At 42.5% G+C, this 27,999-nt stretch overlaps 4 protein-coding genes across 8 annotated transcripts; 1 reads left to right on the top strand and 3 right to left on the bottom strand.

Annotated features, from left to right (window-relative positions):
* Positions 1 to 35: 35 nt before the first annotated feature.
* On the bottom strand, positions 36 to 3,233 carry clec3ba (C-type lectin domain family 3, member Ba). Of its 2 annotated transcripts, none has more exons than XM_084026034.1 (3): positions 3,049 to 3,233; positions 2,553 to 2,669; positions 36 to 2,458 (listed from the first exon to the last, which is right to left on the bottom strand). In XM_084026034.1, exons 1-3 carry the CDS (start codon positions 3,143 to 3,145, stop codon positions 2,058 to 2,060), a joined length of 615 nt encoding a protein of 204 aa, XP_083882160.1. In that variant the 5' UTR covers positions 3,146 to 3,233; the 3' UTR covers positions 36 to 2,057. The 2 variants fall into 2 exon arrangements, with proteins under 2 accessions (XP_083882160.1, XP_083882161.1); XM_084026035.1 differs by having other exon boundaries at positions 2,553 to 2,651; positions 3,049 to 3,232.
* A 653-nt stretch (positions 3,234 to 3,886) lies between these two features.
* fez2a (fasciculation and elongation protein zeta 2a) lies at positions 3,887 to 10,111 on the bottom strand. 3 transcript variants are annotated; one of them, XM_084026771.1, is made up of 10 exons: positions 9,581 to 10,111; positions 8,528 to 8,636; positions 8,229 to 8,345; positions 7,971 to 8,103; positions 7,085 to 7,350; positions 6,822 to 6,902; positions 6,621 to 6,696; positions 6,470 to 6,535; positions 5,351 to 5,378; positions 3,887 to 4,884 (listed from the first exon to the last, which is right to left on the bottom strand). In XM_084026771.1, the coding sequence occupies exons 1-9, from the start codon at positions 9,907 to 9,909 to the stop codon at positions 5,368 to 5,370; spliced, it is 1,188 nt and encodes a 395-aa protein (XP_083882897.1). In that variant the 5' UTR covers positions 9,910 to 10,111; the 3' UTR covers positions 3,887 to 4,884; positions 5,351 to 5,367. The 3 variants fall into 3 exon arrangements, with proteins under 3 accessions (XP_083882897.1, XP_083882896.1, XP_083882898.1); XM_084026770.1 differs by lacking the exon at positions 5,351 to 5,378 and having other exon boundaries at positions 9,581 to 10,101; XM_084026772.1 differs by lacking the exons at positions 5,351 to 5,378; positions 6,822 to 6,902 and having other exon boundaries at positions 9,581 to 10,104.
* An 892-nt stretch (positions 10,112 to 11,003) lies between these two features.
* On the top strand, positions 11,004 to 14,668 carry ubxn11 (UBX domain protein 11; the record flags this gene model as incomplete). Its single annotated transcript, XM_084027422.1, has 13 exons — positions 11,004 to 11,064; positions 11,470 to 11,598; positions 11,705 to 11,805; positions 11,891 to 11,942; positions 12,032 to 12,111; positions 12,198 to 12,273; positions 12,379 to 12,596; positions 12,693 to 12,770; positions 12,844 to 12,964; positions 13,052 to 13,149; positions 13,250 to 13,323; positions 14,020 to 14,169; positions 14,257 to 14,668. Coding segments are annotated over 13 exons (1,407 nt in total), but the record flags the coding sequence as incomplete, so codon positions are not given.
* Positions 14,669 to 14,755: 87 nt separating this feature from the next.
* On the bottom strand, positions 14,756 to 27,215 carry cep85 (centrosomal protein 85). 2 transcript variants are annotated; one of them, XM_084026762.1, is made up of 14 exons: positions 27,031 to 27,215; positions 25,961 to 26,020; positions 25,721 to 25,852; positions 21,422 to 22,215; positions 20,035 to 20,165; positions 19,771 to 19,888; positions 19,470 to 19,655; positions 18,825 to 18,977; positions 18,585 to 18,739; positions 18,355 to 18,472; positions 17,374 to 17,424; positions 17,175 to 17,282; positions 16,808 to 17,051; positions 14,756 to 16,710 (listed from the first exon to the last, which is right to left on the bottom strand). In XM_084026762.1, the coding sequence occupies exons 2-14, from the start codon at positions 25,998 to 26,000 to the stop codon at positions 16,547 to 16,549; spliced, it is 2,394 nt and encodes a 797-aa protein (XP_083882888.1). In that variant the 5' UTR covers positions 26,001 to 26,020; positions 27,031 to 27,215; the 3' UTR covers positions 14,756 to 16,546. The 2 variants fall into 2 exon arrangements, with proteins under 2 accessions (XP_083882888.1, XP_083882889.1); XM_084026763.1 differs by lacking the exons at positions 25,721 to 25,852; positions 25,961 to 26,020; positions 27,031 to 27,215 and adding an exon at positions 23,410 to 23,604.
* Between the last annotated feature and the right edge of the window lie 784 nt (positions 27,216 to 27,999).

Raw genomic sequence — 27,999 nt, 5'->3', positions numbered from 1 at the left:
CTTTTCGATACAGTATCATTACACCATAAATGTGCCTTACAGGGAGACTAATCCGCTGCTAGCTAAATGATCTGTTCCTCTGGTCATACAGGGACGTTTCTCTACTTGTGTATCATGATGAATGATAATCACCAGTCAGAGACCGTGTTTTACTATTTGTTTCGAGGACCACAGATCCCTTCTGACACAAAACCAAAATCCTTATACGCGCTTGATTGCAGTCTGTGAGCAAAAAGTTACGTCTCGCAAAGAAGCATGTTGTGAATTGTGTTATTTATAGCAGGTAGCTTTTAAAAGAGAGACGGTGCGAGGTTTGTCATTTAAAATAAGTGTGATGAGTGCTGTATGTTGTTGTGAAGACAGACTCACTTGCTCGGCGTGGAACAGCAAACATCTCAAAGGTCATGGTACAAACTCATAAGTCACAGTCAGGTTTTTCTGTTTTGTAAAATTCAACAGGTTTGACATTAACTAGAAGAGCAAAGATTACAGATCTAGTCAGACATTCAGCAGACTAAGAAGCTGCCAGAATATTAACTGGTCTCATTTCGGGGAAAATAGGAGTTTTGCAATCAAACTGGTGAAAAGAAACAGTAAATTGTATGTTGTTTGTCTTGTAAAGCCATGTCGCCCCCTGCAGTTCAGACAGTGAACTGCAGAGGGAGTTGTTCAAAGCCATAAATCCATTCTCGCTCAATAAAGTGTTGGCAGTAAAACAACGTAAGACCTCTGAATAGAAGGTTACTTTGGTTAAGAACCGTGTAGAATATGACCTTTTCTGACTGGCTGACTGAGTGTTAAAGGGATGAGGACATGTTCTCTATTAGCACGCTGCGTCTCAGTGGACGTCCATGGAGATGTCTAAACATGTTGATCTGATGTAACCCTCCTTTGGATGAGTCAACTATTCAGAGTGCCATAACAGAAACTAGGTTTTCATGAGGGAAAATGTGTGAGTAGGGGGGAGACGCCATTGAACTCATCACATGGGGGCAGATGTTTTTGGAAGAAGTTTCCTGACATCGTCAGTAAGATATGTAAAGTTGTGACACACACCATTTGTGCCTTTGAGTCTTATTTTGAGAGGAACATTTTGGCTGCTTGTGACCTTTTTAACACACCCGACCCCACCCCCCAAAAAACAGGAAAAAAGACAGCAACCTAAAACCAAGAGTTTGTTATTGGTTGTCAAAATATTGGTTTTAAGCTGTTACATCAGCATTTTTAAAGCATTGTTTGAAGTATTTCCCCTCTGATCAGCAAAACATTCCCATTATTTCTACTGAATTTGTGAGCAAGAAGACAGTGAGAAGGCTTCAACTGAGAATACACGCGTTTATTAACGTTTTATAATGTTACATAAGTAGCATGACTTTACATTAAGAACGAGAAATAAAGAAAGTGCCTCAGAAAAGCCACATGTGATCTCTCTTCAGTGAAAATATTGTTTTCTTACAAGCCATCCAGTGGTGTTTACCTTTATGAATATCTTATAAGCTATAACATGCTGGAGTATTTGACAAGTTTATTGGATGCAATATGTTTAGCTTAAACAATACTGTAGTGCAGAGACCTTCAACCAAGGCTTAAAGTGACACGGTGGAGGGACCCCCAATGACAAATCGTATAAAATTGTGTTGCTTATAAATCCTGGCCAATAAAATTGTTTAGTGCACCTTATGGTGCCATGAATACATGTATGTATACAATTATAAGCCATGGAAATAATAACTGTTGACATTCATATATTTGTAGAACATATATTTTTTACATTTATCACAATTTTAAACCATAACATTTAACAAATAGGAAGATTTGCTTATTTTAGGTTGTATTCATGTAAATGTGTATTTTTGGTCATACTGATAATTTTGGAAGGAAACAAATTTGGGATAAAATAATTTCGGGGACCCCCTGCAGTAACTGTGGACCACCTTGGGGACCCGGACCCCTGTTGAAGATCTCTGCTGTAGTGTGTCAGTGTGTCAGTGTACATCTGAATAGCTCGGTGAAGAAAATGTGATTGCTGTACATGTTTCATACTTCTCTGCAACGCATCAGACGATGTTGAACTCGCACACGGACGACTTTTCGGCTCGGCAGCTCTCATCAAACCACTTCCCGATGGCTGTGGTGGAGAGGACGCCGCAGTTCTGGCCTCGGCCTCCGTCCGGCTGCAGGGTGATCTCCGTCTCCCAGTTCTTGAAGCGCACGCCGGACCCCGACTGGTCCACCCACAGGCCCTCGGTCACCATGTCGTTGACGCCCAGCCAGATCTGCGCCAGTGGGCCGATGCTCTGACGCACGTAGCTGTGGAGCTGGTCGTTCTCGTCCCCGTTCAGAGGGGTGCTCAGGCTGCCCCCCTTGGCGTGACAGTCGTCGCTGGCGGCGTGGAAGGTCTTCTTCACCGGGTCGGCCAGGAAACACTTGCCAAGGATCTTGGTGCCTCGCAGACAGACTTAGAGGGACAGGAGGAGAGGGTCAGTCAGGTTTGTTGTTGTTTCCATCCCTTGGGAATGGTTTGTGACACGTTTACCTGACAGGACAAATACCTGCCATTAAAGCTTGCTGCTCTTTCAGCAACTCCACCTCTTGAGCGATAGCAGTTAGGTTTTTCTTCAGCTCCTCAACTGTAGCACTGTTTGCAGAGTCTGTTGAAGAGGCAAAAAAACAAAAAATCAAGAAGCTATTCATGGATTTAAATAACAACATTTTTTTCATTTGCAGTGTCAAGTTAAAGTTTGAGTATGTCATTTGGAAAAACCAGAGACTTTGAAAGTATCACCGAACCGAAAAAGTCCCGCCCCCTTTGTTCAGACCTTCAAAGTATTAACAGACAGGCAGGACGTCCAATTATTTTCTCTGGCCAACTTCTTTGATTGGACGGGGTTTTAACAGTCCTGCCACAGCCACAGATTACATTTCTAAAAATGTTTTATATCTGAGCATTTCATTTATTCATTGCTATCGGTATGTTACGAGGATTTCAAGTAATATAACAGGAAGTGTTTCTGAATAGAATCACCTACTCAACCTTTAATGTCCTACCTTTCTTGCCATTTCTTTTCTTTGAGGAGGTCTGCTGGATCGTGCAGCGTGTCAGCAGGAGAAGGCAAAGCGTCAACCAAATCCCCCGAGCGTCCATAATAATCCTCGGAGAAACGTTTTCAATCCACCGCAGAGATGCTGTTTCTGTTGCAGCGACACAAACGAGCTCTGAGCAGCTCTGAGCGCTGGCCAGACACAGGCTGTTGTGTTTTACAGCGCGGGGAGGAGGGAGGAAGTCGTAACTGGGAGAGAACAAATATATTACAGATGTTTTACAGACACTTGTGTTGTTTGTGAAGGGGAGATGGATTATGAGTGGGGCTGTGAAGAGTTTAACGGCACTCAGACAAGCGTTGTTCGGGCTCCATATGTTTGTAGGTTACCTATAAATTACAGCAGGGCCTTGTGTGTGTGTGTGTGTGTTGTGTCACAACTATTACATAAAAAAGAAACTTAGTCGTTTGTGTTCTAATCACCTATCTACATCTGTCTGTGCCAACTGTTTAGCCTTTTCATAGATGCTTGCATAACAAACGGTTGTTTTGCTGTTGTGCTTCTCGGGCTCCTGCACCCAATAGAGGTTGGGTGTCAACACTACATCTGGATCTCCTCAGCGAGCTGGACGGGGTGCAGCTGACACGTGGCAGAGACTCATACAATGAAGAAACGGTGCCAGGAATTTCATATTTGTTCATTTTCCTGAAGATTAGTCTTCAGTATAGAGTTTGAGTGACCTCTGTCAGCGCTGGCCAGGGCTCACACACACACACACACACACACACACACACACACACACACACACACACACACACACACACCAAGGCTTTAATTCTTCATTATTATGTGTTTATTGGTCGCATGTCTATTGTGAAATCACTTAAAATACATTTGGACAAAGAGGGTGTGATTTTTCATCAATAGCTTTAAAAAGAAAAGTATTTTACAAAATAAATTAACAATGAAGCAGGTTTCTGCAAGTAGGCTGGTCATTGTGGACATTCATTGAAAATAAGTCATTTATGACGTACAAAAGTTGAGGCGAAGGCAGTTCGTACATACGAGAATACACACGGAGGAAGAGGCCGCGCCGCGCAGCAGGCACGTGGACGCTCCGGTCTCTGATTCAGAGTCACAGTCGGCGTCGTAGAAGAACAGTGCAAACGTCACAATTCAGGTTTCACTCAAATGCATAGTTAGTTCATTTCAGTCCCCGACCATCAACACCTTATCTCCCCCAAAATAATAATAACAATGACGTTTGTAGTCTGCTGCACACGGAAGGCTGCGTTGAGTTATGGAATAGTGTCACATTATTATGGCTATGCACTGGTTTAAGGTAACTAACTGATATATTTGTTGTTATGTTTATGTTTATCCTCTATTATTGCAGCTTCAACAAGCTTTGTGCCTTGTAGCTCAGTGGAGGGAAGCACTACAAATGAATAAAAGCCCTTTGCGATGCAGCTCTGCTCTTAAATATAACCAACAAGCAGAGCTCAGTTCCCAAACTGTGCAGCTTCTACATTGCATATATCTATCTGGGTGTAGTTGTGTATTTTTAAACACCTTAAACCTTTACGAAACTCTGAAAAAATGACAAAATTCAAAATCACAATGCTCGACACAATCTAAATAAATACTACTGAGTGAGGAAAAGAACACAAAAAAGACATCTTGAGGTAAAAACATTCAGGAATAAATTAAGTGAGCATCATCACCGTCTGCAAACAAAATAAAAAATAGAATGAGTCGTCGTGATCTTGTTGCCATGGTAAACTATCTGAAGCCTCTGCAGCGTGTTGGGCACCGTCCCTCTGGTCTACGTCGGGCAAAGCACTGTAAAAACAGTAGAGATGAATATCAGCAGAGCAATAAGGGACGAGGGATTAAGCTGCCACATGAGGGGATCCGTTCAAATTAGTAGGAGACAAAGAAAGGAAAAACAAAAAGGGAAATCTCAATTTTAGCACAACCGCCTAGGTATTGTGAAGTTGGGTGGGTGAAGATAAATACTTGCAGTCTTAGCAGTGCTGGATGACTAACGGTCGTGAAACTGTGTCTTAAATGTTAAGTGCAGGGTTGGAAGAGCTTTAATGTGTGTGGCAGTGGGTCATGACATCATTAAACAGGGATCAACATCAACCATGCTGGAGCCAGTCACCGTGTGGGGGAGGGGGGGAGGGGAGAGTGAAAAAGGACAACATCAGGGTCAGACTGCACTACAGTTCAGTGGTGGAGAGGGGGCGCTCTCCCAATGTGAGCGGTGACAACCACGAGGGAGCACATCACATGTGAAACACACCTCTCCTCCGTCCATCCTCACACCAGAGCTAGTGAGGCAGCGAGACGTTACGTCACGAGAAGTAGAGAAAGAAAACATGGACACATGTCAAAGGAAGGACGAACAAAAGAGCAGATTGGGTTTTTATTAGCAGGAGGAACTGAAGGACGATAAAGTACAAGTTCCACATTAATGCTGTTGTTTTCTCAAGCACTGGCTGATTCCTTCCCTCCAGGCAGCTGTGGACTCCAGCTGATTTCAGTGCAGTGTGAGAGTCAAGTTGAAACTTGCTCATGGACGTGTTTCATCTCTCAGATTTACACAGGAAATGATGCATTTAAACACCGATGAACAACGGGACATTTGAGACCTCAACGTCAGCTGCCAGACTTTATATCATCATTTCAAAACTATGAATATTTTCTTGTTTTTCCAACACAACATGTAAAAGTGGTTCTTATTTGACATGTAGTTGTGTTCTCCCAAACACCAACATGAATTGCTTTTATAGTAGCGCCTGCTGTCAACTGCAATAACGAGCAACAGCAATGTAATCTCTTAAGATCTTACAATGAACCGAACCTCTTGACTGAGACGTGGGAAACAATATCTAACAATAATATGTTATCAAATGGACAAAAGTATTGTATAAAGTATAAATGATTCATAGGAATTGTTGTAACTTCTTTAACTTTACGTCACCAAAAGGGTGCAGACACACCGCCTACTTCTACGATGTGGAATATGGAGGAGACGATATAGAATTTTGGGATTATGGCAACAAGTTGATTGTAGTGAATTTGCATTTTCATAATTGAGAGTGACTTTACTGTGTAGCTCAATATCATGGTAAAATTATAAGTAGGGCCTGATTTTAAAAACAAAGCCATTGACATGTAAGATAGATTTACTTTGTTATATATGCATCATATTTATGTAGGGGTACCGTATGATTTCTGATTACCTAATTTAAGATTGTTTGTCTTTGATTCATTAAAAAGGATTTTCACAATAAAAATATGTGGACAAAGAGGTGGAAATATGTGTAAAGTTTTCAGCATAACTTGATGATTACCAGGATACCAGGACTCATATCATCCCATGCCTAGAGAGGAAACAAAATACAAAAGAAAAGCTCACCTTTGAGAATATAGTCTGTTAGCAGACTGGGCACCTTGTCACTGTCGTCCCTCATAGCTTGTAGGACTGCAAGGCAGCAGAAACAGAGGAATTAATGGATCGATCAAAGCCACTTTGATTCATTACTGCCGGTACGGAGGAAGAAACTCACTCTTCGTCAGGATCTGGAGGTCCTCAAGCGACGGCGGGTGTCCCTTCCTCTCATAAGGGATGACTGTGGTCAAATACTGTAACCAGACAGGGAGGGAGAGAGAGATGAAGGTGGTGTAGTGGACGTTTCTGTAGGATGACATTCCTATCAACTGTTTCACTGCAGAAAGCAGGAGGATAAAGTTCAGAAGCACAAAGTGACCTGTTTTTCACTGCAGCCGCTTCCAAACGTTTGGCGGAAGCTGCTCTGAATGACAGAGGAGATTCCCTCCATGCTGAAGCGCTGAGGAGGAAGGAAGGAAAGCAGAGAAACAGAAGACGGAGAGAGGGGCGACCAAGATGAGAAAAGATTACAGGAAAACGCGTCTTGTTGGAAAAGTAATACAGGGAGGAATACGAGCGGGAGAGAAAAACATGTTTGGGAAAAAGATACGGTGATGTCATTTCAAAGAATAAAACACTCACTGATCCGAGGGTCTTGCCGCCGTGGCCCTGCGACGTCCCGGCTCCACCCTTCAGCTTCTTCTTCTTCCTCAGCAGCTCCCGGTGCTCCTTCTGTCGGTTTTGTACGTCGATGAGCGCCGAGATGAAGCTGTTCTTCACCTCTTTCTCAAAGTCCAGCTCGTCCCTGAGGGCCAGCTGCTGCACCAGAACCTCGGAGAACCTCCTGATGTTCGTCTCCGTCTCCTCCAGACATTCATTCAGCCCTGCGACGCTCAGCGTCCTCACCCCTGGGCCACACACACACACACACACACACACACACACACACACACACACACACACACACACACACACACACACACACACACACACACACACACACACACAATTATAAACGTTGAAATGACCCTGAAAATAACGTAGCTCCTTCAGATTGTAATCTTAACCGTTCTGGGGAGCTCTGACTCAGACTAGTAGTTCTTCTAGGAAAATGCTGAAATATCTTTCCCAGACAGCACAAGATTTTCAAGGACATTTGACTTTTTCCTCTGTTTTTCTGTGACAGAAAATGGTGTTTTCCAGGATGTGTGGGAACCCTGATTAAAGGGTAAGCCTGGCATTACTTTAGAGGAAAAGACCAGAATCAATGATGCGTTAATATCCGTCCCTCGACGGCGGCTATCAGTCCTAAACCCATTAATTCCTACTGAAAACATAAAACGTCAAGAATATTTAATTAATTTGTTTGAAAAGGTTTTCCTAAAATATCTGAGCACTGTAGTTTATTTTTCCCTATTTATGACAGGTGCATGTGAATAGAGTTAAAATAAACTACAGTCCCCAGATTTGGGCATTTTTTTAATGATATATTCCTGCTTATTTGTAGTCTTGGTCAGTGGACACTCACTGGACTCGTAGCTGGGCCTCCTGGTGGACTGCTGGGCGTCCAGGGAGAGCACAGAGAGGTCCGACTGAGAAGGATCATGCCCAGCCTCCATGTCAGGAGAGTCCTGCATCATCTCCTCTATCTCCTCGATAACCTGCACAGAGCACCAACACACATCAGAGAGGCAGCACTCACAATAACCCAGCAAACATCAGTTATTAGAGGGGAGTCCAGCCGCGTTAAGCTGATGCCCCGTGTTGATGTTTATCTGTAACGTACCTGCTCCGCTGTGAAAAGAGGCTCCTCGGCGAGGCAGGAGACGATAATGGAGTGCATGTCCAGCTGCTCCCTCAGCTCCTCGTCGTCCAACAGCTCCGCCGTGACATCAGCCTTTCTCTAGCCGGGGAACGGAGCAGGGGGAGGGAATTTAATCAAAGTGCTAAACCCTGGCACAATGAATATTTGAGATTTGTGAGATGAACGGAGATTTAGGAAGGGAGGGAGGGAGGGAGGGAGGGGGTTCTGGGGTTGATGGGAAAGTGGGACAGGGATGGGACGGGAGGGGTAGAGTCACTCACAGATTTGTCCCCCAGGTTGAAGGTGGGTTTGTGGAGGGAGCACGTTCGAGACCGTTTCCAATCTACTGGCATCACGTGTCCGTAGTTATTAGTCAAAACCTTCCAGATTCTGTGGAGGAACAAACATTTGAGTCCAAAACGGTAAATGATACTGATGTGATTCAACTTTAGCTCACTTGTCATAGAGAGTACCACACAGTTTGAGAGATACAGACATTTCACAGGCAGAGGGAGTCTTTGAATTATTATTATTGAACATGTGGGATCCAGTTTAGTTAGTTAGACTAGTAAGGGCAGTCAGGATATCTTATTTCAGTTAATATACAGACAGGAAAAGTGGGGAAACAGAAAGGACGAGGATGAGACTTCTAAAGTGTGAGCATCCTTCTCTTGCAGCACTTCATCACTGGAGCACCCCAAGTTTATAAAGTTCACATCGCAGCCAGTGTCAGTGACAATGTTTCATGTTTTTAAGGCGTTTCGTTTCACTCTGCACACACTGATTAATTAAACACATGAAATGTCCTTGGAATGGGAGTTTACTAATATGAAGTTATAAATCATTGTATTTTAATGTCAGATTTATTCTGATAAATGACTCAAATAAAAGATTATCACGGCACAGTCCATTTTTAATACAAAATAAGGTAAAATAGGGTATTTTTTTCAATAGAAATTGTCATGGTGATAAAATATAATTTAAAAAAAGTAATAATCGGTCCATGAATATCGGCGAATATCTGTTTTAAAAGTAATTTAGGGACAAATACTGATATCAGAGCATCTGTTTGAAAGTGTGATGAACGTCGCTGTTTGGAGTTTTGCTGGCTTGACAAAAGATGGTGGCAGTCTGTCACTGCAGCCCCATCACACCATGAGCCTTCTAGAGGATCATTACCCTTTCTAAATACAATGTTAATGATCCAGGAAAAGAACCAGCCACTGCAGATAACATGCCTGCGTATGAATTTCCAAACGCAGCCTGCAGCAGTGAGATGAACACATTGTTAGAGACAAGTAGCCTGCGGACAGGCCGGAAACAGAAACCCTCACTCGTCTTTCTGCAGCAGCGACTCCTCGGTTATCTCCGTCACAGGAGCGACGCTGTCCGGTTTGGCGTCAACGTGTCGGAAGCACACGGACAACGACTGGTCAAAATCGTTCACCAGGTCCTCCATGGACCTGAACGCGCCGGTGTCCCCCGGAGAGAAGCTGCTGTCTCGCAGGATATCAGCATCATCCAGGAGGCGCTGCGCCGCTGATGCCGCCGCCGCCGCTGCGGCTTCGCCCGCGGCGGCTACGCGGCCTTTCTGGTCTAAAACCGCGCTCACGTCACCCAACATCGGCCAGCCATCGTCCAAATGTGCGATAGGTGCGGCCATAGCCCGGCTCGGCCTAATAGCCCCGGGTCGACCTAATAACCCGGGTTACAGATGGACGTGCGGTGGAAGTGGCAGCATCCTCTCTGAATGCCCGCTCAGCGAGCGAGGCTGCACCGGACAGGAAGGCTGCACGGCGCCGGGACGACTAGTGGCCGCGAGGAACCAAAACAGAGGACCCCCAAACAACAACACGTCATGGGACCTCGGATATCAATATACTTATGACGAGTTGTTCATTTAATCTGCTGACCCCATAAAAAAATATGTTGTACGCGTTTCTTCTGCCTGTCATGAAGTAATAAAACCGTTAAATAAGACAAGTTTACAGGCAGACGTAGAGAGAAAGACAGAGGGAGACATGGTAACAGCGACCCCCTGTGGAGGAAATAGGAACTACATACATCACCTTTCTACAATAACGTATATGCGTTGCTGATGACAACGGTCGCCAAACAAAGTGAAAAGAACAAAAGAGGCCGATACTCGAGATAGTTTGGGATACTTAGGCTGAGGAGTTTACTTGCCGACCGCGTCTCAGGTAAAATGAGCTCACCTTTGTCGATGCTGAAGAAAACGAGGCGCACTCCACTGCAGAGCCCTCCGAATGAGCCATGGTAGGTTATTCAACCTAACAAGTGCCTATGTTAACTTCGGTGTGCAGGTCTGAAGAAGTTATTTAGGGGAAATTATGTATTATATTATATTATATTATATTATATTATATTATATTATATTATATTATATTATATTATGTTGTATTATATTATATTATATTATATTATATTATATTATATTATATTATGTTATATTATATATTATTTTGTATTATATTATATTATGTTATATTATATTATATTATATTATATTATATTATATTATATTATATTATATTATGTTGTATTATATTATATTATGTTGTATTATATTATATTATATTATATTATATTATATTATATTATATTATATTATATTATATTATTTTGTATTATATTATATTACGTTGTATTATATTATGTTGTATTATATTATATTATGTTGTATTATATTATATTATATTATATTATATTATATTATATTATATTATATATACACACATTTACCTGTCTTTGACCTGCAGGGATGGACAAGTACCATTCAGGAGAAATCTGTTAAAAGGTAGGTGTCTGGTCCAATCTCATACTAAACTTAAACACTGCACACAAGTCACTAACGTAGCACATATCACCATTGGTGGAGGAAGTATTCAGATAATTGACTTGAGTTAAAGCACTAATAGCACAGTACAGTGTATTAGTAATTGTTTTAGCTCTAGTTGTACATACTGTTGGACAGTTTAATCTACAATAAAGCAGCATATATTGATGCTCTCCCAATGTTGTGTACATACAGTCAAATAATCATAGTGAAAGTAGAATATGATGATACTCAAGTAATGTACTGTACCTCAAATTTGTAAATACAGTACTTGAGTTAATATTTTTAGTAACATTCCACTGACTACCTCACTGCCCTGACAAAACAAATATTAGACTTTCGCATATTTTTGTGTTTTGTTTTAAGAATTCAAGGCTGCATTGGCTGCTGCAGATGATGATGATGGTGGTGAGGATGAATGCTCGGTCAATCCTTCCCTGATCCGTCATTCTCCAGCCAAAGATGTCTCCACTTCAAAGTCAAAAGTAAAAAAAGGTAGAAGTAACTGCAGCGTTTTGTTTGTTCCAAAGCCATGAATATCATCTTTTATTTGTATGTATTTTAAGACTAAGGCTGCTTTTACGCTGACCCCGATATTAAGGTGCTCCACCAAGTGACTTCGAGCTGATGTCTGCCATGATGCGGCGGATTAGCCTGCTGGAGGGCAAAGTGAAGAACCAAGCGCAGGAGATCGAGGGCAAGGTGAAAACACATGCCTCTTCCAAATCTATAGCAAAATACAAAACAGACGTCTTTCAAACATGTCACTTGAAATTTCTTCTAAAAGGATAAAAGGATTTCCGTGTTGGAGGGCAAACTGAAGCTTCTGAAAGAATCAGGTAACATCGACAGACACCGAGTGTGATTTCTCCTGACTTTCTGAATAAAACTGTGATTGTGGCTCCGTCTTTGCTGTGTGTGGATTTAGAGAGTACCTATGAGCTGAGTGGCAGAGACGACCTTGAAAGTAGATGCCAAATGCTGCAGAATCAAGTATCTAATATGGAGGTAAGCTGATTTAATAAAATCTAAATATAAAATGTGTAAATCTTGTGATTACACCACAGTGAATTCTGCCGATCCCCATCTTGCAGAGCTTTCTGAATGACTATGGTTTGATCTGGGTGGGAGACGGTGAGAGCAGTGACCCGGCTGAAAGTGAGCAACTAGGTAGTTTGCTCTCATCTCCACAGGCTTCCTAAGCATTTACCTTGCACAGAACTATAATGTCACCTTCGACATGAAATTATTCATCAGGTATCTCTCCTTTGCTAGACGCCTCTGTGGCCACGGGCTTCCACATGAACTTTGACCTTGTCCTGCAGAGGATCAGGGAGCTGAACATCCTGGCGGGGGAGGGAGAGTGTTTTGTCCAATCGACAGCCACGGGGGCACATTTGGCAAAAAAGGATCCAATTCAGCTGAGTCTCTACAACAACGGCATCGTCATGTTTGACGGCCCTTTCCGCTCCTATGAGGAGCACAGCACCCAGGTTAGCTGACTGACTAATGGAATACATAATACATTAATAACCTACTTTAACCTGGATTCTTTGGTGGTTCATATCGTCTTTCTGTGGTCTTTACAGCAGTGCATGCAAGATCTGTTGGACGGGTATTTTCCATACGAGCTTCAAGATAGATTTCCAGATGGTGCGCCTTTTGAGGTTTGTTTCTATTCCTCTGTGAGCAAATGTGCATACGTGCAACTTTGCAACTTAATATATTCTTTTTGTGCAGGTTCATGACAGGCGAGATGAGGATTTCATCTGGCTCCCGTGGAACAGGTTTCCTGGTGAAGGGCAGGCCGTCCACGGGGAGGAAGATGAATCATCGAATGCCGTCAGTTCTCAATCACACGGTCTGTTGTGTTCACATCACAGACAAGTTGGGCCTGAGGTAGAACTCCTGTCTTCATTGTTATGCTCATGTTTTCTTCTGATCACAGGCAAGAGCGTGGATCAGTTCCTGAACAGGTTACCGAAGGCAGTGGTGAAGGCTGGTCGCGTGATTGATATCAGGGACTCACTGAGGGAAGTCCTGCAGGTGAGCAGCAAGCGTTTGTAGGACTTGTGTCTAGCAGATGATCCCCTAGTGCACCATCTCGCCCATCTGTGCTCATTATCTAAACGAGTACTTTCACCAGGGCTCATCTGATGCACGGAGCAGCAACTCTGTGATCGTCATCAACACGCCGGCACTGCAAGTGATGAAAGAGAGGTAGATGATGCTGTATGCCGTTACTTTCCAGTGACTTCATCCTCTTATGGGCAGCGTTAACGGCCTGGAACAGAGTGACTCACTAATTCATGACAAATACCGTTACATCCTTAAAACAACCTCATAAATTTGTTATTTGATTACATTCAAAACTTAATCATTTTCATTTTTACTTCATCACATCCATTATTAGTAATGACACAAGAATCATCAGCACATGATTTAATAAAGAGCTTAGTGAAAGGCATTATGTTGCTAAAACTCCAACGTTTAAGTAGGTCAAAATTCATTTGGGGTAAACTATAATGATGCACAGATGTAGAATATTTCCATGTCATCTGTTTGGGGGAGGGGGGGCATTATCCATCTCTACAGTTATGTAGCAGTTACAAAGAAACATCAGGGTTTATGGGGTTAAAGGAATTACGAGATCCAAGAACACACTACATGATGTAAAGGCTGATTGAAATACTGATTTGGCCAGAGCCACTGATTGTCAAGATTACTGTATGCACTGGTCTGAAAAATAGGGCATGTCACCACAGCCAGCACTCGTTAGCTACGGCAGGAATCTGTGACCTCCTAAAACAGTCTCAGCCAATATAATATCGAGTGGGTTTTGGATTGTATGGCTTGCAGTGCTGCTGGGTCTCACTCCATCTACCGAATATCACATTAATTATTCACGATCACTAGACTGCAGATGTCCGGCCCCGAGCAGCCTTCATCCCCCCGGGATGTCATCACACTCAAGGTGAAATCAGAAGACGGCAGTCATACTTACGTGCTGAAAATGTGCTGCACGGAAACAATGGGCCGCCTGCGGCAGCACCTGGACACGCACAGGTGAGACCACAGACCAAGTGGGTTTCTGTTTGCTTCTTTCTTCACGGAAATATGTAACATGGGTTGCTTGCATTTCTTGCATTACAGAGGAGGTGGTCTCCCTGGTTATGACATCATCAGTGCATACCCACATCGCTGCTACGATGATGACCACCAGACGCTCCAATCGTGTGGCCTCTCAACGAATTCTACTCTGCTACTGCGAAAGAGGCAACAAGCTCATTCCTGTCAGCCTTCTTCACAGTCGTCATTTTGACTCGTCATAATAAGAAAAACACAGGCGTTACTGATGTCATTAACAACGGCTCCGTTCTATTCAACGGAGCCAGGAAGTCATGACAGTGAGCCAGCATGCACATTACCAGGAGCCTGACCCCTGCATGGAATCATTCTTATGTTACGTAACACGACGACAGGCATTGCTGAGCCTCTAATAACTGCGTTTGTAGTCCAACATGGCTGAAAGAATGAACCCATAGTGGAAACACAACATTCAATCGACCATGTCATGGTTGGCGTCACGTCGCTCGTGGATTTCTGCCCAGAAAGGGTGGAAATACTTTATTCAAATCAGATTCAAAACAAATTAAAGCAAAATGTTGAAATCTTTATTTCTAAAATATGTAAATACAAACAAGGACAAAAAGTATGAAAATATAAACATCTTTTTCCCTTTTGCAAAACATTTGAGATGTTAAGGCATGCGGAGCCTGACTTTGCAGAGATAAATCTTGTGCTGCTCAAGTTTTTTAGGTCCCATGAAATGAAAAAAATGGCTTGTCTGTCCCTGGGTCTGGTATTCTGTATAATTATATAAAAAAGTAATTGTTGCATATGTTTATATTAAAATCCCTTTCACTTCCTATAAAGTGTCAAGTTTTTTTAATGGCTTATCCTTAGGGCTAATATAAAACTCCACTCAGTACAATGTGATTGGTGATGTAGGGGTGATCCAGCCAACCCCTCCTATCATTATCACATGGGATTAAAACATGTTCCTCTTCCACCTGAAGAAGGTGAAGGAGCTGCAATGGCTGCTGCCATTCTATAAACTCTCCCATCATCAGTCCCAACATCGTATCTAACATGAAACATGTCAAACCACAGGAGAACTATTTAAAAGCCACTTCATGGAACCTTTACACAAGTATGCTGAAACACATGAGCACGTTATTACATAAACACATTAGGAGGCTTTCACGCTGAGTTGTCAATGCAAACACTAAAAAATAAATAATACTGAAGATTAATACTAGTTCTCAGTCATACGTCTATCAAACAGTTAAGTACTCTGTCAAATGCGAGTCAGCCATTATCAACCTGAAATTAACAGTAAACTGTGACGTTATTCATCTACACAGAGAAGGTTCTACTACCCAGACTGAAAAGTTTCAACTCACTTCATTTATCTACCAGGAACAAAAAAAAAACTGTATCAGGGCCTCGAATATCTCTGCGATGTGGCCCGTAGTTATCTGCTACATTCAGAGTCAGGGAATGTATAGACTATCCCACTGGTTGAAACGCTGAGAGAAAGGTAATACTGGAAGAGTCAAACAGCCCTTTGTGGTTGGTCTAAACTGAATCAGCATTGTGGTTGCAAACGTGACAGAAAGGCACATGTTGGTATTCGTTCAGAACAAGGCCTGCAGCAGAGAGAAACATTCACAAACATTCACAGACTTGCACCACTGCTTCGACCGGAGCTTCTTTGGTAATAAAACTGTTGTAGGCCTGTTGGTGTGAGAAGCTGATTTGGTATTAAACCCTTCAGTATCAAGTCTTATACCTCACAGCAGTGTCTCGTGTTACAGTGCTCACCATTTTAAATAATGGCATGTTAGTAACATTTACTTGTGGATTCAGTTAAAAGCACAGGTTAAAAGGATTTCAGTTGATTGTCAACCACTTCTTGGATAATTCCCCTCGAGAGGGAAATTAAGATTAATAAAATAAATTGATAAATTATAATGTGGGACTCTACACAAATAGTCATCCACTAGAGTGGAACAAAACGTGTAAGACTGTTTGGTTACCGACAGTATTCATGTCATTAATACAAAAAACACACGCACAATGCTTAAGGATCAAGTATTAGAGGTAAGTTATTTTCCATTAGCCCTTGGACTGAAATAGATGAACTCACCGCGGGGATGGGAGGGTGCTGAGCTACAGGCAGGCTTGAGAATCGATGTACAGTCAGTGGAAAGAAGCAGAAGCTAAGCCATTTGGGCTTTCCTCTGTCTTCATTTTAAGAAAATTAAAATCCAGTCCTCTTTCTGAAATTCAGTAACTAGTCATGAAAGACAAGCCCCTTTTAGACGCTTCAGAAGCGAAGTGGGGCATATGCAATTCCCTACATCACCTAGTGACAAGGTTATTGGGTGATGCAGTTTTCTCCCATGTCCTGCGCGTACCGGTCCAGTATTACATTACGTAGTTCCTCGACATCCCGACGGAGCTGTTGAGCTTCAACCAGCTTCTTCTGCAGCACCTCTGGGCTCATCCAGTCCTCGCTCTGCTCTGCCACTGGTGGGGGCGCTAGAGGGACCAACAAATGACCCACTTTAATATTTAACACTGAATATTTCCTGAAACAATGAATTACTTTCATTGCAAAAATTGAAGCAGTGCTTACATGTGAGCCCAAGCAGCAGAGAGAGGTTGGGATCTTGTCCCTGAGCTCTCTGGGTCAGAATGCTGCACAGGGAGCGTAGGTCACTGAGACAGGAGGCGATCTCTAAATGAAGCCTCTGTGTGAGACGAGCCCCAGCCGGCTGCAGGGTAGAGGACGCCTGGTTAGTGCTCCTCTGCTCTGGATCACTCATTTGCTCATGCAAGGTGAGATTCTGCTCCATTAGTTCCTGGTTCTGGGCGGACAGCTGGAACACAGCAGTTGGGATCAACATTATCCAGTGCAAGAGTGAGGCAGTTTCATTTAGGGCTCTGCATGCCTCACTAAGACGTGGGCTCATTTTTTTTTTTGGATGAGTCTATTATCTCACCTCCTTCATGGCTGTGTGGAGCTCCACCACATTCTGCTCTTTGGACAGCACGTCTTCTCTGAGAGCCTGAGAGCTGCTCTCTTCCTGAGATATCTGCTCCTCCAAAGCCTGGAGACACAAAGAATTATAAGATATAAATGTTTCGAGACTATTGACTGCAAGGTAACCACATTTGGAATCAATGTGAAGAGATAAACACCTGGATCTGGGAGCCAAGCTGTTCCATCATTCGGTGCTGCTTCTCAATGACCTGCAAAGAGAAGAACAGAGCCTTCAAACAAAATAATGCAACAACTACAACTTTAATTAACAACACTCTTTCTCATCCCTTTTCTGTAGGACTGGGAGGTAATGACCATAGCTTTGTGGAAATGTCTGTGTTAACATCCAGAATGGTTTACTTTTCAGCACAAAAAGCATAGTAAACATTACAGAGAAGACATCAACAGACCAGCTACGTTCAAAAAACAAAGATAAAGCAGAATGATAAATATTAGTTAAATGGGCAGTTTGTTGTCCTCACTTTGGAAGTTAAACTTTATTACAGTTAAATACTTTAAACACGTAAAAGTACATACATTAACTAAGACCCCTGCCTTTAACCCATCCTCAGCATTAGGCGCAATGGGCTACTGTAAAGCTCATTGGGGTTCAGTGTTTCGCTCAAGGAACTATGAGATGCGGACAGCAGGAGCCAAGGTCAAACCACCAACCTTGTGGTCAAAGGACAACTCACTCCACCCACAGCGCCCCCCTTTAACCAGAAACATAATTCCAGAGAAATAAACACACACAGTTTCTCGGCTCGTGCACCTAGATCAACTTTTTTGAAGCTGAATTAATTTGGGGTCAAATATATGAATACAAAACTACAATTATTTGGCACAAAATGAACAGTTCACGTAGTCTCATTTGGTCAGTTTCAAACCAGTTCACTCGTGGTATGGTTGGTTTTTGGGGTCTGGAAAGGCGATGCAAGAAGGTTCAACATGTGAGGTTCGACTACTATATTAATAATGCATTCAGTGAAACAGTTGGGTTTGGCCCCAATTTATTGCGTTTCCTTGTAAACCCGCTGTACTTCATGAATAATCGCAGCCCAAGGAAAATTCAAAGTATTTAAAGTATTTAAAGCTGTACCCAGGACCCCAAAATAACCCAAAACAGACATGTAACAGACCTTTTTGTGTCTCTGCTGCTCCTCTCTCAAAGTATTGTTCTCTCCTCTGAGCTTCTCCATATCCAGGGAAGGCAGTCTGGCTCCATCCTCGAGGCCCTGCTGTACCCGCTGCTGCATACTGATGAAGACAAAAAAAAAACCCAGAACACACATTATTCAGCGTTATTGCCATATGAATTAACATGCCCACTGAGAAGATGGTCCATTGTAGTAGGTCTGTGTGTGCCTACTCAGTAATGGTGGTCAGCAGGTCCCTCTCCCTGCGTTTCTGATCATCCAGCTGTGCGTCCTTTTCCCGCAGTTGTGAGCGTGTCGTTTCTAGACTGACCTCCAATTCTTGTACCTTCTCTTGCAGCTGAGCCGCCTGCTGTTCAGCTTCGACAAGCTGACAAAAACAAACATGTGTCCAGGTTTAATGACCGATACACCTCAGCCTGGTAAGGATGGATGAAACTGCAGAACTGACGGACCTGCTTGTTCTGGCTCTGGTAGTCCTCCAACGTGGGGAGGTCAGCTAAGTAGCGCTCCAGAGTCTCAATACGCTGCTGGTTCTCTCTCTTCAGCTCCGTCTCCTTCTGACACTTCTTCTTCAGGTTGTTGATGTGCTTGTCTCGACTGCGGATCTGCACAAATAGGCAAATGTGGTGAGAGGGATAATATGCTCAAAGAGTATCAATGTTTAAACCCCTTCATAACTCAAGGGGAGAACATGTGACAAACGGTTCCCACAACAGTCACAAGTTGGCCTCAGTGAAGCCGCTTCAGCCCTTTCTTCTTTAGCATCTTTTTCTGTGAAAATTAGTCAGTGAACTAGTTATGCTTAGAGTTATACAGAACAACTATTCATCTATTTATGGGCTGAGCTTAACAGTGATCTCGATCTCAGATCATGTGGGAAGTTCAAAATTCCCTTAGTGTTTTGTTTTAATGCAGAAATGTAAATGCAGTTCTGAACCAAAAAAAAACACTAAAATAGAGGGACACATATTGTCATCTCAGTGCCATTTATTTGATACTACTTGCTACATGTTACCATTTATTTATTTCATGTTACTTTGTGTCTGTGCTTGATTTCAGTGCTGTATGTCATGAAGATGAGTTAGACAAGCACAAACCCTCTCTTCCTGTTTCTTCATCTCCTCTGCGTGTCTCTCACAGGTCTCCTTCAGGCTGTCGGTTAGTCGTCGTGTCTCGGCCTCAACCGCCCCGAGTCTGCGCTCTGCCTCCGCTTTCTCCAAGACAACACAGTCTGTGCGCTCAGTAAACTGGGCCCTCAGGAACGCGTTCTCCCTCTGAGCCTCCTGTTAAGCCACCGTGCAATAAAGTTTCAATGAAGGTTCTTGAGGGTAAATCGTTTCTAAGGATGATTGCAGTAAAACACGGGTTGTGTTGGATCTAAAGTATGTCTTCACTAACCTGTAGCCTCAGCATACACATATCCCCATATGAAGCTCCTCGACCCAGGAGGGCTCCATGGACTTGAAGCTCGCTTTCCCTTAGACGCTGCTCCAACTGAGTCATATGCTGCTTTTGTCTGTATCACGACCAGGTCCAATAGGTAAAACAATAAAGACAGCAACATTGTGGAAAAATAATATTACAAACCATGAGAATTTCATTATTAGCAAAGAGTCGCAGCGTGCCCCCATATGAGCAGTAAAATCATCCAAAAACACTTGCCTCTCAATGATAAGCTCCTTCTCCTTGAGCAGACTCTCACTGGCTTTGACCAGAGCGTCCCACTTGCCAGACTCAGAGTGAACGGGCGTTGAGTACAGAGATGGGTACTGGCCCACTCCAGCATTCATTAACTGTAATGAAAAGTTAACAACATGTGACAGTTCGCACTGCATCACGCCACAGAAATTGTACAGCGTTGATGAGAGAGTCAAGGATTTCACAATGTAGAATTTTAACATTAAAAATAAATAAATTGTATATACAGTCGACATCTCATCTCAGCCCATACTGTGTATAGTGCATGCAATACAGGTGTCGACACACAAAATATAAAAATATAAATAAAATTTCTCAGGAATTACCGCAAGCCTTATTTAGTGTGATACCTGATCAAATTATTCTCATGCAGTAGCAATCACCTGTCAACAAGTAACAGATACTGTATAAATAACAATACGGTAAAGTCAAAACTATCACAAAAGAGAAACAAAACAAGAACTCAAGCAGTGCCAATGTCTAATTCCACCTCTTTCATTACACACACTGAAAGCACTATCAAATGCCGCTGTATTCTGGTAATCTGGGGCCCTGAAGAACACATTCAGCACTGTGAATGAATGCACCTTTTAAAGCGTTAGCAGCCAATAATTTAGATTATGAAACAATGTTTGAATGATGAGCATGAAAAAAATCTGCAAGAAGTTCCACGATTTCTTCGTATATTAAAAAAACACTATGGGTCCACCAGATTTTGAGTTTTAATATTCTACCCAGTCTCAGTATTTCAAATAAGTAGAAAGTTGTTTTTATAGTGAGTAAAAATGATTATGTGTCAACACACAGTATGAAGAAGTCCCTCCAGACCGACAGTCAATCAGCATCCACGGGGGGAACATTGTAAATGCAGCTGAAGTAGTAAAAAGCAGTTTTGCAACAGCTTTTTACAGACCGCAAAGGGAAGCTGTGACAAGCTGTCAAGTGTTGATCAAGCATATCATTTTCTGAATTAGACATGTAATAAAATGACAAACCCGACAACACACCAAAAAAAAACCTTTGACGTTCTTGTGATTTCGCTTTTGCTTGTTGACAAATCATGCCATAAATGACATGCTGTCTGTATGGCTTTGGGCTTAAAATGGAACATTACTTGTCCGATGTTGACCTACATGTCAGAAACTACATTTATGTCCCAATTTCAATGTCAACAAACAACTGACCCACATATCCAATGGCCTTTACATTATCAAGGCATTTTCATCAGGGAGAAACTAGTATACTACACCCAGCGGCAGTATAGTGAAAATAAAGTCTAATGATCTAAAACGAGGTGTGTGTTTCTGTACCTTTTGTGTAGTATGATTTTCTATCTAGGATAAATACATACCTGCAATTGTTCCACTTGCAGGCGTAAACTCTCGAGTTGCTGCTTATGTTGCTGTTGTTGTTGCCAGCTGGACAGTTCACCACATCTGTCTTGCCGCAATGGCTCATAAACCTTGGCCCCTGCATGCTCCCTCAGCAGAGCCTGTGTTTGCAGGCTGAGAGGGTTTGCATAAACTCCAGTGGATCCGGTCGCACCAGGCTGGCTGCCCCTCTGATTAGAGGTTTCTGCTGTGCCGGGAAGACCAGGCCTGGCTTCAGGCAAAACTTTATAGCTGTGCTCCATGCCTCCTCTGTAGGCCTCAGACACACAGTCTGGGGTGTCTCTAATCCCGGTCGTCTGTAATCGGAGTCTGACATCAGGGCATAACCCCCCCAACAAGGCTGACTGATTTAGCGTAGGCTCTACAGCAGGAGTGTCAAACCTCTGGCCCTCATCCATCCGCGTGTGATCTGAGGGGAAAAGCGAATGGTCTAGTCCATTGACAAGGCTGCGATAACGGCTCAGGCAGTCTGGCTTTGGCCCCACATGATCGCCTCCCACACCATCCTGAGCATCCAGGTTGGGCGAAGATGCTGATTTCGAGAGAGAGGAAGACTTTGAAGTTGAACCACTTGTGGTTCTGGAGCCAGAGGAAGACCTGTGACCCTGAGCGGAGGACAGGGAGTCCTCCTGGACAAATGACTGGGGCTTAGAGGCCGGGGCTCCGGCCGTGGATGGCATGACATGCGCAGTGGGTATGGGGATCTGACTGCGAATGGGCTGGAAAGGGGGGCTGCTGTTGGAACTGCAGAAATCTAAAAAGAATAAAGAGTCATTCAAAATTAAATTGTTATTCTCTCACTTTTCACTACACAGATAGACCTTGTTAAAATCAGTGCAGAATATCTGGAGCACTACCGCAGGCTATTTTCACTATTTTCAATCAGTGATGTAAAGTAGATGCAGGAGGGTTTATGGGTGGCCTACTTAGATGATGAGGTGTCACCACTGAAAGAATTAACTGGCTCCGACTGAGTCAACCCAGGGAATAATCTTATAATAGACTTAAACAAATGAACAGATATAAGCTATGTATTACATGATTAACAAAAACATATGCTGCTGTATTAGCATTGATGAAGCTTTTGTTAGTTGCCAAGCCACTGAGTATACATGTTAAACAATTATAATTCACTGGTGAGTGTTACAATATAACTTTTTATGAAGCATAAACTCTTTTTTTCCCCCTTAAAAAGGGATGGTTCCGGTGTTTTGAAGTGGGGCTGTATGAGGTACTTCTCCATAGGCAGTGTACCTACAGTTTTGGAGAAAAAGAGAGTACCAGCACAGGAGCGAAGCGACGTACTGCTCTGGACAGGAGCAGCAGCAAAACACGTTAGCCACTGAAAGAAAGGCCCGACTTAAAGTTTAATTGTACACCATATTTAGAATATTCTCCAATGAAGAACTGAATTCAAAGTTAAATGTATTTATACTGTCACTAAAATGAAGTCTGGTGGCTTTGATGAGAGCATAGATAAGTTTCACTTTCAGTTCAGTTCCCAGTCAGAAAGGGCTTTCTAACAGCGTGATAAAGGGGTGAAAATATTTTTAAAAAAGCATTTACTTAAAAGCTTCACTTAAGATATTGAATTTTTTAGGTTTGCCTTCCTTTTAGGTGGATTAAATACATTTTGCTGCTACCCCGTCCACAGCAATATATTGCTGTGCTCTGGTGTTGACACTCCTGTCTGTTCCTCAAAGTGAGGTACTGTAGTTAATAGAGGAGTATGGATAAGAACCTTACAATCCCACTTTAAAACACCCAAACTATCCCTTTAACAACACACAAAGAGAAGCACCCTCAGACTTCACACACAATCAACTCCATTAAGCATGCACAAACTGTGGTTTCTCCATTAAGCATGCACAAACCAACAAATAGATATCTCCATAAGCCCCAACACAATTCAAAGTTACATAACTCTGATTTCAACAGCATTCCAAACCTGCGAGACCTGTTGAAGTCTGGAAACCCGGCATTCACTTGAACGCAACAAACATGTTGTTAACTTTTGCATGTTTTCTACAGCTGAACTGAAGTGAGCTCAGCTGCAGAATGCTTGAAATCTAAACAAAAGTCCGTCCTCTGCATTTCTGGAAAGTACCAAATCGACCTATGAGACTGATAGTGGCACAGCAGGCAGATCCTCTGCCCAAAACCGTATTGTCCTCCAACAGCCAAACCAGCCTGTACCAAGCTCTGAGCAAACACACAAACAGGCATACACAGGAAAGGTTAGGGGTATTTATAGCCCACCTCTCGTGTTACAGTGTGATCTGTGGGTGCCGCTTATTTAAGCACCTTGCCTCCTCCCACTGTAACATCACACACATGTTCAGCCAAAGTCAATAACTGAATGGGATACATATTTCCTTCCCAGTTTGAACCACAACTTGATTTAAGTAGAAATGTTTGCAATCACAGTGGAAAATAATAAAAACGTTGTAGTCAAAAGGCAAGAATATTTGGAAAACAACATCATCAAGCTTTCAGGAAGATAAATCTTCACATAGACAGAAGACGCCCAGAGGCTCCACTGATTCATAAAGACTGGCCAGAACAAGTCTAAACCGTCCTGTAAGAACATTTGCTAGATGTTTGCTGAACAGACATTCCTGCCATTGGAAAATTACTTTATGACATTTATCTGCAACTGTAAATTAGAATGTTTTAAAACAAAGTTTCCTTCTTATTCCTCCACCACCACCATCTGTCGAATGTACACCCTGTGTATGCTATACTGTGGTATCTACAACTGGTCATTATTGCAGATAAATTTAAGGCTAATTGTCATATTATTGTTCAAGGAAGGTCAGCAGTTACATTCATTGAAAAGGTTCAAGCGAAGGCGATGGCTCTAAAAGGAAATGGGTCCAAAGAACACAAGGGATAAACATGTACAGATTTGGGGGGGGGGGGGGGGGGATCAATCAAACCTAGTAACTGATGAATATTAAGAATCTAGCAAGGAGCTGGGCCACAATTTGCCTGAATGTAACTTCAACCCTCCTATGAAGGTTATCTTACAACAGAACTGAAGTGTGCGGAGGGCACTGGATCCTTTGAGATTAAATGTATTCAGTTATCTGGAAGTTGTAGAAGATACACATCTACAAACATAACGACGATTCACCACAGTGATCAGAGATGCACAAAAAAATATCAATGTATGCAGTAGTGTGCATAAAATTGACTCACTACAAAAGTGTAGAAAATGGACCCATATTCCTTGGCTGTTACACAACTGTTCAGAGTGATTATGGGTACGGCTGACACCCAGGACAGTTTAACACAGCATTAAGGATCCAGTACAGGGTTTAACAATTGGCAAAATACCTTATATTGTCTTATATTTTTACGACATATATATATATAAATAAATAAATATCCTGAGGACTACATAAGGTAACCAACACATATATATGTAACTTGATGCAAGGAAATAATGACCAGTTTGCATTTATGAATAGTTTCCAAAGGCAGCCCTGCCATAAATAACAGCATTGTTAAACTCTATAGTGTTGATACACTTCTAATGTTTTTTCAGTCTATTATTTTGAAGTGTTGCCTGTTGCACAAGGACCCATCCACCCCAGCTGGCCAACCATTACATGGAACCTTTCCGACACCGTGTTATTTTTTCCACTCAGTGTACAAATGTATAAATATAGAACACACGCACGTACACACCATCTGAAGTGAGATTTACAATTTTCTCCTGAGGGATATTCACATTTAAAGTCATGATTATAAAATAATATATATTAAAAAACACACAAAAACGTGTTGACTGGACTATGACATTTCACACCACAGGCAAGGTCAAGTTTCCATTTAGCTGTCCAGTCCTGTCATCCCAACAGCCCATCCTCCCAATTAACTATAATACCAGAGTATAGCAGCAGAGCCTTGGGGCATTTGTGGCTGGGATGTTAATCTACCTCTGCAAATCTCCCGAGCACCCACGGTGGATCATGAACATTTGTCTCAATCTTTAAATAGCCTAAGAAACACCATCACAAACTTGAAGACACAGTCTCTTCAGCCTCAGCACAAATCATTGTGGTTTGGGATGAGTTGTTCATGAGAAACGACCATGTAATAGAACAGCGATGTCCTCTAAAGGGCCTATATGCAGCTGATCAGAATCAGAACCACCCACATCTGGAGCGCCATCACTGACAGACAGACATACTTCAAAACAACATTATACAATACATGCTACAGGCATGGAAAGAACAAGCTTCACTCATCACCTTCTGTGCTGTCAGATGCTGAGGTGCCAAGACCAGTGTCCCCGCTGTCCGCTGTTCCAGGCCGGCGGCCAAAACGGCTTTGGAACTTCTCCGACACAGCTGGTGTCTGCCACTCCATGTCAGCAAACCGACCTAATGTATATTTGTGAAACAGGACAATGGCGACAGAGGAATACGTCAACACATACTGGACTGACACGCAGTATACATATATTTTTGGGGGGGGGGGGGTCAACTTACCTGCTGGTTTGGATTCAATATATCTGTGTGACGTTGTCATTCCATACGAGATAATGTCACCTGATTGAGATGAAGGGGAAATAATTACATTATAATACAGTCCAGATGCAATGACAAGATACTTTTAAGGTTATTTCATTTGAAAGCACATAACCAACTTGACAAAATGATCAGAGCAAAATCTTGGAAAATCTTAATGTGGGTTAGTTAGATTTACTCCTCAGTTACTTCAACAAATAAGCAAATATCTGAAAAGCTGTTCTTCAGATTTAGTCAACTGGGAGAACAGAGACGGGCTGGTTACTAGGACTTTGTGATGAACCAGAGTGTGTTCAGTTATTTGGAGTTTGTAGAAGGTATGCATGAGATGTCCTCTAAACAAAATAAGCGCCTTTCTTGCATAATGAAATGAACGTCGATAGCCCAGGATTTAACAGTTGTTAACCATTGACTGATTTGCTCTCCTAACAAACTCATCTGCCCCTCAACAACCCCTACAGTGTACAGGGTAGCAACAAAAATAAAAACATGAGCACATGCCTCAGTTACATAAGATGTTACACAAACATGAACGTCCCTACGAGGCTAACGTTACAATCTGTGGCAAGGCAGATACAAGCAGTGGGAGAGGCTGCCTGGTTGTTGCAATCTAATCCTCTTTACTAGCTAATTCATAGAGGAAATGACTGCTAACATTTAATCACCCAGGGCAAGCTATCGGCTAAACATGACTAATTGCTAAATTGAATACATTCAAAATGATGCGATACTAGCTTAATGCGACAAGCATAGCTACCTTAGTGTACACTGCTTCAAAGCGACAACTTCTTTATGATTTCCCCGCCGTAACATGCGATTTAATTGTACTGCAGTGCGCCGTTAACCATTTTAGCTAATCCGTGACAAATCCGTTTCCGTCTAACAAGCTAGCAGCTAACGCAACGTTGCCGTTTGCTTAGCTAATGTTACTTGAATTAACATGAACGTCCGTTACAAATCTCCATAAGCTTCCGTGGTTATATCACCGTAGCTAAGCTAACCGTGGGCAGTGAGGAAGAAGACTACTTTACCTTATGTTTCACATAAAACACAAACTGCGGTAACGCAATCTCGGTTTGATGCTGGCAACCGACGCCGAATCTGTCCCTTCCGCTGCTGCTGTTGTTCCGCGAGCCAACTGAAGTGAACCCCGCGGATGGCAGACGACCCATCAGAGACGTAATGGCCGCTTGTTTAATGCCACGGTGCCGCCCGTTGAACAGCGACGCTTAATGTTGCCTGAGAAACGGTTTGCGGATTTCCTGTCTCGGAGGTGTATGCGTCCGGAGTGGTTATATTCAACAGCCTGTAGGCTCACAGTGTTCGTACGGCTCTTGTTGAAATATTGCCGCCGAGGCAACAAAAGAGATGTCCAGGTCCAGTCTGCCATATGACCCCAAAACGCTAACAAGGATCCAAAACGAACGAACCTAACAAAGATGCGTCTAGTTGGCTAGAATGACCTAAAAAAGAAGTCTCTCGTAACAGTTCAAAGTGTTTAAAACATATTAAACAGTGGTGTCATGTATTTACAAATTAATAATTGACATCGAGGTAAATACTTTGGCTACATTTTTAAAAGGTGTCATTTTTATTGCAGAAGCGCCATATTACACTAACCATATAATAGGCCTACTATGTAGGCCTACTACTAGGCCTACATCAGGAAATACAAATTCTTCCTATTTTCCATTGGCATGATCAACGTGGTAAAGATCTATTCTATGTATCGATTATTTTAACACTTCTGCTTTTCGATTTGAATGAAGTTCACACCCAACCGTTAAGGATGACAGAAGAAGTGAAACTACCCCACATGCTGGCATCAGTTAGTTGTAGGAAGTTGGGACAGCGATGTTCACATTCACACACCCAACTTTTACTATACAGTGACCATATATATACCTGCAACATTAAACTCAGAATAATGGGATGCCATATATTAGAAATGTGATGTCTGTTGCATAATTAAAACAACTAAAGCAAACATTTGTAAGGCC

The sequence above is a fragment of the Eutrigla gurnardus genome (genome assembly GCF_963514095.1).
Source record: "Eutrigla gurnardus genome assembly, chromosome: 14".
NCBI lineage: Eukaryota > Metazoa > Chordata > Actinopteri > Perciformes > Triglidae > Eutrigla > Eutrigla gurnardus.
This window is presented reverse-complemented; position numbering and strand designations above follow the sequence as displayed.

Bases quoted from the DNA above. Each gene is read 5' to 3' on its own strand.
- clec3ba (XM_084026034.1), bottom strand. From the start codon at position 3,145: ATGGACGCTCGGGGGATTTGGTTGACGCTTTGCCTTCTCCTGCTGACA. The intron at 2,670-3,048 runs GTAGGACATTAA...TGATTTTTTGTT, and splicing joins GAAAAGAAATGGCAAGAAAG to TTTTTGCCTCTTCAACAGAC. The intron at 2,459-2,552 runs GTATTTGTCCTG...TGTCCCTCTAAG, and splicing joins GCAGCAAGCTTTAATGGCAG to TCTGTCTGCGAGGCACCAAG.
- fez2a (XM_084026770.1), bottom strand. From the start codon at position 9,909: ATGGCCGCACCTATCGCACATTTGGACGATGGCTGGCCGATGTTGGGT. The intron at 8,104-8,228 runs GTACGTTACAGA...TGCTCTGTGCAG, and splicing joins CTCTTTTCACAGCGGAGCAG to GTTATCGAGGAGATAGAGGA. The intron at 6,536-6,620 runs GTGAGTTTCTTC...GCTGCCTTGCAG, and splicing joins CCTCCAGATCCTGACGAAGA to TCCTACAAGCTATGAGGGAC.
- cep85 (XM_084026762.1), bottom strand. From the start codon at position 26,000: ATGACAACGTCACACAGATATATTGAATCCAAACCAGCAG. The intron at 18,473-18,584 runs GTAGGCACACAC...TGTCTTCATCAG, and splicing joins CTGCTGACCACCATTACTGA to TATGCAGCAGCGGGTACAGC. The intron at 17,052-17,174 runs GTGAGATAATAG...GCTGTGTTCCAG, and splicing joins TCCACACAGCCATGAAGGAG to CTGTCCGCCCAGAACCAGGA.